Here is a 9,792-nt window from a genome sequence, read left to right on the forward strand (position 1 = left end):
AACAATTAATAGTAATAGTAGACGTTATTAATAGTAATTTTCACAATTGTACATTGTTACGTATATTCTCTGTTGTTATGATTAATAGTACTCTATAAACTATACAGGGGTGTGAAAAATAGTATTTGAGGTCTTGTACATTTTTAGGATATCATAGATTTCAGATTTATTATTTATATCGTGATCCTGTACATAAAGATAAAAAAAAGCCGCTTTGACGTCGATTGCAACAGTTTGAGCCCTTCATTCTTAGTATAACAATGACAAACGTAAGGATAACAACTCTAATTTGCTAAGGTTGGGGTTCCACGGGCAGGAATATTTTATTTATTATACCATTACAATCTTATGAATGTAGACTAAGTCTTAAACGCGATATGTTATGTTCTGAGAAAACAATGGTAAATTTGGTAGCGGTCCTGCCACAAATTCATGCGGATCTGTTCCTTTAAGAATTCGAAATAGAAACTTTACTCATTAGTGATTTGAAAATTAATATCATTCATAAAGCTCAAGTGGCCAATTAACTTCTACTAACATACCATCCTCACCAAGAACTATCAGAGACTAAAGACAGAGTATTATCCGTGTCTCATAAAGTCACAAAGCATTCTCAAGCAAACTCTCCTTCTCTGAATGAACATGGACTGATTGAGGCAATCAAAACGGATCTTGGCCATGATATGATGACTTGCGGAAATGAAACGGACGAAACTCTTTGTGTTATTGAAACAAATCCCTGTAATCTGCGGTGTTGGGTAGAACATGTTTGACTTGATATCGTGGCGTTATAACACCATGAAAATTTGCAAGTACAGTCAGAGCATGCCTTGATTACCGTTTCACGTACGCTTGGGGTCATCTCTCACTTCCAGTGATCCATTCATATAACTGTCACTGGTATTTTGCCTTTCCCGCCTGCGGGAATCGGCCATTGTGGATGTCCTGAACGTCTTCTACTCAAAGGTCAACAGATCTGCTCGAGTTAAATCACTCTCTCATCATCACCAGGCTTCCTGGCATAATCCTTGCCTAGGATTCAGGAAGCTCTAGGCAAAGAAGATCAATTCTAGATCATACCTAATGAAGCATATTCGTATTATTGGTACTTCACCACTTATGCCACATATCAGCCTCGAACCCACAGTCACAGAAAATACAGAAAGTTTCAAACGTTTAGAGAGCCTTTTGCCGTCGTGAAGGATCCAGAGTCTCCCAAGACTCGACCGTGAAGTGCCACAGCTGCAAGTTCTTGTTTTGAACAAAATGGACGGTACTTCAAATGACCCTTGGCAGCTGGGTTTGGAAAGTGGTCGAGTTAAGTTGCTCAGTCCTGCTGGTTATCTCTTTACAGCCATATATCTCACGGTCCTCGGTAAGTAGAAGACACCCTATTTATGGATCACAATTTATACTACTTATATGTCGTTTGGTACGGAAATTTGACCTTAATTTTGGAATAAGCTCTGGCAAATTGGGATTTCAAGAAGCCATGGGTTGTCATTCAACCATTAATATGTTTAATGTCTGTTGCCAAACTTCAGGTTGCCTTTCCGCGTTGACAGCCCTTCGAGTATACATTGTATGGACATTTGAGCATTTAAGAACTAAACTAGTGTCGGAAATAGAAACAAATGTGTTTTCGGCTACTAATCTGTATCCCTCAAATTTACACAGCTGTAAATAGGATAAGTCAAAATGACTCACTTCGGCCTAACTGGGCATTCAATGGGATGAGTAAGAGGATATCCACTAAAGCATGTTTACTGGGACAAAACTAAGAGCAAATACGATACATACCGAAAACAATAGATCAGACTATAGATGGCAACTGGGTCGCTCAGCCAGGTATGATGAGGGAACGTCGTCACACCTAGCTTAAGGGACCACCTCAAAAATATTTTGTGCTTTTTCACGTGTGTTGAATAAATGTGTCTCGTCTATTTTTTAACCTTCTTACGTATCTTTCTTTCGTGAAGTTGATGTTAAAATATATAAAAATGTATGATACCTGATACCCATATAAAACTATCGCATTGCATGTCTCAAAACATACAGGTGGCGTGACCACTCGGAGATCGACATGACTGGGTATTGTTTGTAAATTGCTTTCATACGCCGTGTATTTCTTCAATTTAATTCCCTTAAAGGATTATCATATCCTAGCTGATATTTCTAGCCCCCAGCCCGACCCCAACCATTGTCTGCGACGCCTATCCTGCTTCTGCTTTTGAGACGACCCCTCCTAGCTGCTTCCTTTCAATAAGACTCCATGATAGCCACATCCTTAATAGTTTTAACATTAACGTTATTATTATTCACGACAGCTATAACTTATAATATATAATTTATAATGAAGCTAAGTCAGATTTTAGAATGGGCATTTTAAGAAGTGCCCTTTATGACACAATATTATGGCACACTAATTTGCAAATAGCCATATTCTGTTCCAAATAAGTGACATCGAACACTTGTGCACAAATCACTCCTCAGTAAAGTCCCTTTTCACATCTCCTATCTCGCTACCACAGGAACTGTAGCTAGGCTGAACTTATTTTAAAAGATATTTCACATTTTCCCATATTAGCTACATGAAAAATTATTGTCTATTTCCGAGAGTACTTTAGTGGTATTAAACGTATTGTATATCGTCATACATCACTAACCGACACCGAATCCTGTATCAAAGGATTATTTTGTGAATGTATATTTAAAACAAATATCACTTAATCATGAACAATATTATTATTTATTTATTAATTTATTATTTTTATACTAGGCATTTGTATCGCGCCCAGTTCGCCAGTTCAGCTGCTCAAGGGGGCTTTGTTTTTCCCTGCTCTTTGGATGTTCTTCACAACGGCACATCGAAATTTCAATCTCAACTCCCTGGGGATCATACAACTCTTGCAGCCTACTGGGCGCACTGAGTCAGCGTGGCTTTCCCATCCTTACGAGGTACCCATTTATATATGTATGTAAATTTATTTTCAGGCATTCTCGCCGTAGCCGGGAATGGACTGGTTTTCTTTGTGTTGATACGGAAGCGCGTTTTGCGCCGGAAACCACATAACGTGCTACTGATCAATATGGCGGCGGCAGACCTCGTGATCACTGTGTTCGGTTATCCGTTCACTACGTTGTCCAGCTATATGCACAAGTACGTGTTCGGGTGGTTCTACTGCATCTTTCAGGGTTTCCTCACGTCTCTGTGTGCCATCGGGACAATGAACACTCTCGTTGTAATCAGTGTCTACAGATACATTGCAGTTTGCAAACCGCAGTGGAGTAAGTAAAGTTTGTTGTGGGATATTTAGTAGTTACGTTTTGATTATAGAGAATGAATTGGTAACCCGTTTTATTTTTTTTTAAATCATTTTATTTCATTTTGTTTTACGTGGTCCCGTTTTCGTGGTTAACGTTAAACCCACTCACTCAAACATTCACTCACTCACCTTTCCTGCAGATAGGGTGAGGAGAAATGGGTTTTGACATCGTACTTGAGAGTCATTTGACGATGCGCATGCGTGTGTATGTGTGGCTGCTTGTACGTAGCTCACTGAGATACCCTGCCATAGTTAAACAATCCATGGCCCACTCAGACACGTTATACCGACTCCGAGTTCTTGTTCTTGTACCCATTAATGCTAAGGTAGGGGCCAAGAAGTACCATATTTTAAAGGTATGAGGCGGTCGGGGATCGAACCCGCTCTCCGCTCAACATCAAGCTTACACGCCGTTCACTGCGCCCCATAGAGGAAGACATAAAGATAAACGCTTACTTCATTTATTCGAAACTTGCGTTTCATTTGCTGTTTAATATATGTAAAAGTAACAGAGAAAAACAGTGATGGGCTTCACACATTGTACGCATGTGGGGAATCGAACCTTACCTACGGCGTGACGAGCGAACGCCTTGACCACGAGGCTACCCAACCGCCTCGGATGATGTTTCATCTCCTGTTTAAATGTTTTGCTTTAGCCAACACCTCACCACCGCAAACGCCTTTTCTCATTTATATACAATGGAAGCTGTCAAAACCGGCATCTGTCCAATCCAGCAGTTTGTCAACAGCGACTTAAAATCTCAGTCCCATTCCTGACTTGTACATTTTTCACCAGCTCTACAATCCGGCACGTTGCCTATATGGATTATTACTTCAGTCTCGATGAGTGCCGGTTTAGACAGCTTCCACTGTAGATTTCATCGCTAGTTTTACATTACACCATGTGACATTGTATTATTGACGTTTACAGAACACCTTTTGACGTTCGAACTCACGTGTAAAGTCCTGCTCTTCGTCTGGTTATTCACGCTTTTCTGGACTGTCGCGCCTCTTTTTGGGTGGAACTCTTACACCATCGAGCCTTTCGGAACCTCCTGCAGCATAGACTGGACAACTGATGACCCATTCGGCATCCTCTACATCTACTTCTTTGTTGGCCTTTTCTACGTCTTCAACATCTTGACCTTGACCTTCTGCTACTACCACGTCGTTAAGAAATCAAAACTGCTCGGGATGACGAAATCTACTAGCTTCAATGTTGATGAAGCCAAGACACACCATATGATGACTGTTGAAGTGAAGGTTACAGGAGTGAGTAGCAGTATTTTCTTAAATAGTCTCCACTTTTCTTGTGAGGTTGTGGTCAGTTTCAGATACAGCTTTTTTAGAAAGGAGGTGAGGTAACTAAATTGCGGGACAAGGAGGGGGTGTGTGTTGGGGGAGGGGTAGCACACTTCATTTTCACCAGAGTTTCAATAGGCATTAAACTAATTTTTTTAAAATTCGGGGAGAGGGGGCAGCAGATCAGCCCACCTCTGGATCCGATATAGTTTCGGTGGCAGCACTTAATTGTGGCGCCCACTCTGTTAAGAGGAATTGCGGACGCAATGAATACATGTTGCCATTTACAATGTGGACAGTTGTAACACGCGTATTAAGAGAATTACGAGTTCCAGGTAATGGAATCGGTTCTGTCTATCATGCACTGATACTGCTACAGACTTTGGGAAAGAAGTAAAAACCCGCCCCTCACTATAACTTGATTGTCAACATCTTAGAAGTCAATTCCTGAAAGGGGGGTTACAGTGTCGTAACGCTATTACGATAAGTCCCAAAACTTTCAAAGTCGTAGTAGCTCAACGTTTTTAAACGAAGAATATTTAATTCAAAGTATGACTAAATGTCCTTACCATCGCCAGCGCCTGAGGGAATGGTGTACGTCCAGGTAGTGTTCAAATGTAGTGTAAACCCTCATGGTTCCTAGTAAGGTGATCTACCTTTGGTTGCTGGCGATCTATAGGTCAGTTATATATCGTGTTGTTTTGATGTGTTTTAATATTTTACACTAAAAACAAACTAGTTTTAATCAATTTGTGGTATTCATGACGTTACATTGCACTTCGCCGACAGGTTTTTAATACGTTTGCCAATATAGACTGAACAGCTACAGAAAGTACACGGGTGTAATTGTTGCTGCAATCCCAAATTTGCGTTCGAGCTGGGTAAAACTATTGACGAACACTGATTGTATAGAACGCAACCAACATGTTCCATTTGCAACGTGCAATCTAAAACATTTGCACTTGATTTGCACGAATTTTCTAAAAAGTTGTGATTATTGTCCAACGCACACGCACGTTTCGTACAGAGGGTATAAAACAAACATATCACAAGAAAATGCCAACGTCAGCGCGACGAGAACTACCCCAAGTATTGTCACAAAAAGAATGCTTCCGACAGCCATCTTGCAAGGACATTGGGTTGCGCAAGACGAACCTTAATTCGGCTGTTCAACCCTTTCAATATGACAGACGAGACATGTGGTCGACCCAAAATTAGGCATCCCAGAGTCAGAAAAATCCAAGATTATCGCTACCTGCGGGTTATTCACCTACGTAACCTGATGTTAGGTGACGTCATCAGCAGCCACATTATTGGGTCATCGCTTGAGCCGATTCACAGCGGCAAGACGGCATCGTGCTGCTGGCACATGGGCCTACTGACCGTTGCGTGGAATGGCCTAGTGTCGTAGGAACTGTCTGCAGTATTCATAACTACATCACTGTTTACTACTACGATGTGGTTTCGTTGACAAAGTATGTGTATTGTAGTGTGCTCCAACGCTCGATTTCCATTTCATCAAAAGGTTTTGTTATTTTTATCTTAGTGGAAGAAACACAACCTGTGTACTTTCTTTTGCTCGCCAGTTTATTTGTTGGTGGTATATAACGTTTTTTCGTCACACTACGGCAGAAAACATATATATATGCAGGGGCAGAAAGCTAATCGCACACTTGTGGTAGTGGGTTAGATTCCAATTTCTGCTGTTCTTGTTACTTGGTTCCTCAATATGAAGGTACCGCTCTCGTTCACTCACTCACTCACATGCATCTTTGTTTTATTTGTTTGTTGTGTAACGCAACACTCAACAATATTCCAGCTGTGTGACAGTGGTATAAATAGTCGAGTCTGGACCAGACAATCCACTGAAAAACGTCATTGGCATCGATATTCTCTGTGGGATACGATGACAGGTGTCAAACAAGTCATCTCCATTTCAGATGTGCGTAGTGCTGGTACTCGTGTACGTCGTTGTGTGGTCTCCGTACGCCTGGGCCAGCATGTTGTCAGTGTACGACCACAACCTCCCCATCTGGGCCACGACGTTGCCGACGATGTTCGCCAAGCTCGCCAGCATGATCAACCCATTTGTCTACATTGCCACCAACTCCTCTTTCAAGCATGCTGCCAGAGACTTCTTGTTTGAGAAGAAGAACAGGGTACATTCTCTGAAAGATCACCGCGGTAGCAGGACTCATGGGTGTGTACACTTTCACGTGCCCTTATTTAATGTTATGAAATAATTTTAGCACGAGTTATTATCGTGTGAGTGGATATTGATAGTTGATAAATCTCAGTATGAAACAAATTATTGTATATCATATATAATTTACACACACCCTATAGTGTATTTGTCCGTGGACCCTTCGCTCCTTATATACCCATCGATAACTGAGATCGTTTGACGTGACTTCGACAAATCGCGCAGCTTCCGCAATTGACATCCGGACAATGCTAACTTAACCAGACTCTCTCTCTCTCTCTCTCTCTCTCTCTCTCTCTCTCTCTCTCTCTCTCTCTCTCTCTCTCTCTCTCTCTCTCTCTCTCTCTCTCTCTCTCTCTCTCTCTCTCTCTCTCTCTCTCTCTCTCTCTCATGCACAACTTGTCACTTCGTACACGCAATGTGTGGATATCCGCGAGTAGAATCAAAGGACTGGTCACATGCAATTTTAGTTTAATAAAACTACCCGTGTATGTACAGGGGTTGAGAGTATTTGTGATTTCGTTGTACTTACACAATGAGACACAAGGAAAGTGGAGTACTTGTTAGCCCAGATAGTTTGCTTTGTTTGTATTCAAAATATTATTTTGTATGAATTCAAGCATTCATTTTCAGATCGAAAGTCGTGTACACCGTTGATAAAACCAAGGAGGGAATCTACATTGGGAAAAATGAAGTGCATATGGTAAACAAGGATACAACGTTCTTTTAGCGCAATAACCAGTATGACATGCTGCGGCGTATAAAACCATTTGCGACACCTGCAGCAACAGGGCTATCTGACACGACAAGGTGCTACGGGTTTCCAAGCAACACAGATGACATGCAGTTCCTGGACCAATGTTGTCAACTTTCCTTGTGGAGCGCTATTCAAGCAACATGAAACTTTAGTGTGCATCAGGCCCTGTTTGCTCTACGGAAATCTCAAAGGCTGTACATCCGGGTTAGAACTTGTCTTCATCAACCCATGCTTGTCATAAGAGACGACTAACAGGATCGAGTGATCAGGCATTCTGACTTAGTAATCGTATCCCATTTGCTTAGATCGATGGTATTGATCTCTGGATGTACTGGAGAAAACCCGCCTCCGAGGTTTTGGTAGACAATGTAAAATCGGAGGGGGAGGGAAATTTCCAGAGGGATTTCCCGACCCTGATGGTTTTCAATTGTCTGCCAAAACCGCGAGTGTGTTTCTCTAGCATATAGACCGTCAATGATGGATACTTACAAAGTAGATGGTCATTTAAGGAAGCTACATAACAATAACTGAAGCGGGCGTAAAATCAATTTAATGACAGTACCTGTGAGTTAATAATTTAACCCCACTACCTTCACTGGCCCGGTGGCCGTGCAGTAGAGCGTTTGCCTACGAATCTGAGACATTGTGGTTGCAATCTCGTTTGGGAAAACATTTGTACTTTGAGCTTAAACATGAATGACATTTTTCAGTTGATTTCAAGCACTCATGTATCATTTGAATGTTCATATAAAGTTAAGAAAAGTAAAACCTGGGAGTCGGTCTTCCTAACGAAAAGTAAAACCTGGGAAGAGGTCTTTCTAGCGAAAAGTAAAACCTGTCCTTCCAAAACAAAAACCTCAAATGCGGTTATATACCGGGAAAACAAGAGATAGCATAATATATAGTGCCCAGCACACTTGAGGTTTATGTTGTCTGGTTTAGACTCAAGGTTTTTTTTATAGACTGTCGCCAGATTGGTGGAATTTGCAGAAGTAAACAGCAAACAACAAACAACTAGCCTCATGTGGTTGATGGCCAGTAGGTGTGAGATAAATGTTATCATGATATTCCCCAACACTTTGCAAGGTTTCTTGCTTTCCTCCAAGTATGTACGCTTGTCTTTTCACCCCATGCGACTGCATAAGCCTCATTAGCCTGTGATTGTGAATCACTATGAACTTGTGACCATATCAGTCATTCGTTGTGTGGTGGGGAAGCTAGGGGGTTAGAGCTTTCGAAGACCCTGGTTCTGTTGCTCACACGGGTACAACGACTGAAGTACATTTGTGATATTGCTGTAACAATGCTTAAACAGTGGAAGTCATCAGGTATTTTTCATAACACTTTCTGAAAGTTGACTAATGTTTTCGATCTGAAAATGAATGCATGAATTTATACATGATCCCTTATTTTTTTCTTTTAGTATATGTGGTACGTATCACTAATGTTGGTATTAGGTTTCTGTGTACATGGGTGTACCTTTTAAAGGTAAAGTAAAAGTATACGAAGGTATTGAAAACGCAATCACTTTCATTTACTTTGCTATAACTCATTGTCATGAAAGCATGTCTTGGGTAAACATTCTGTGAGTATAGAATCTTGTTGGTTCACCGCACGTTTATTTTGGTAGTTCAGAGTTTCGTCAGGACAGTCATAAAAACATTATTTGTATTAAATCGTATTGCTAAAATGGGATTTCCATACTAATAAATGATAATACAAAACGAAGAAATGTTTTTCTTCAATTTTTCTATTTACTGGATTTTTGCGGTTGACGGATCTGTGAATCTGATGAAAAGCCACAAGAGTATTATACAAGTAAATCTTCAGTGAACCACGTGCGACGCCTGAGGTTCAGAGATATATGTATATATATACATGTGATTATTTAAATGTTTGGTGTTGCCAAATCAAACAATTTAAGGTGCTGTTATATGCATTGCAACTACTTATACAGCAATAGTGTAAACTGTTTAACATAGCTTCAAATCAGACTCTGTAGAGACAAGGCTGTGCTGGTTAGGATATTGAGAGTCAGCATTACTCTGGGAACGCGATCAGGATGATCGTTCTAGCTTAGTAAAGACATTTCTGGAAGCCTATGTACATAATTGATTTACTTTTGCCTCTGTTATCTCACATTAACGTCAATACCAAGAATCCGTGAACATGGACGTTATCACAATCGATCTCCAGCTAGGCCT

General features: G+C 40.8%; 1 protein-coding gene across 1 annotated transcript; it reads left to right on the forward strand.

The window, feature by feature from the left end:
- Positions 1 to 1,266: 1,266 nt before the first annotated feature.
- On the forward strand, positions 1,267 to 7,561 carry LOC137286869 (rhodopsin, G0-coupled-like). Its single transcript, XM_067818881.1, has 5 exons — positions 1,267 to 1,375; positions 2,995 to 3,288; positions 4,258 to 4,598; positions 6,569 to 6,828; positions 7,465 to 7,561. The coding sequence occupies exons 1-5, from the start codon at positions 1,267 to 1,269 to the stop codon at positions 7,559 to 7,561; spliced, it is 1,101 nt and encodes a 366-aa protein (XP_067674982.1).
- The last annotated feature ends 2,231 nt before the right edge of the window (positions 7,562 to 9,792 follow it).

The sequence above is a fragment of the Haliotis asinina genome, chromosome 6 (assembly GCF_037392515.1).
Source record: "Haliotis asinina isolate JCU_RB_2024 chromosome 6, JCU_Hal_asi_v2, whole genome shotgun sequence".
Classification (NCBI taxonomy): Eukaryota; Metazoa; Mollusca; class Gastropoda; order Lepetellida; family Haliotidae; genus Haliotis; species Haliotis asinina.

What these genes read in the sequence shown, in the direction of transcription:
- LOC137286869 (XM_067818881.1), top strand. Translation starts at nt 1,267, where the DNA reads ATGGACGGTACTTCAAATGACCCTTGGCAGCTGGGTTTGGAAAGTGGT. An exon ending in CATATATCTCACGGTCCTCG is followed by an intron (nt 1,376 to 2,994) that starts GTAAGTAGAAGA and finishes ATTTATTTTCAG; the next exon opens with GCATTCTCGCCGTAGCCGGG. An exon ending in CGCGGTAGCAGGACTCATGG is followed by an intron (nt 6,829 to 7,464) that starts GTGTGTACACTT and finishes ATTCATTTTCAG; the next exon opens with ATCGAAAGTCGTGTACACCG.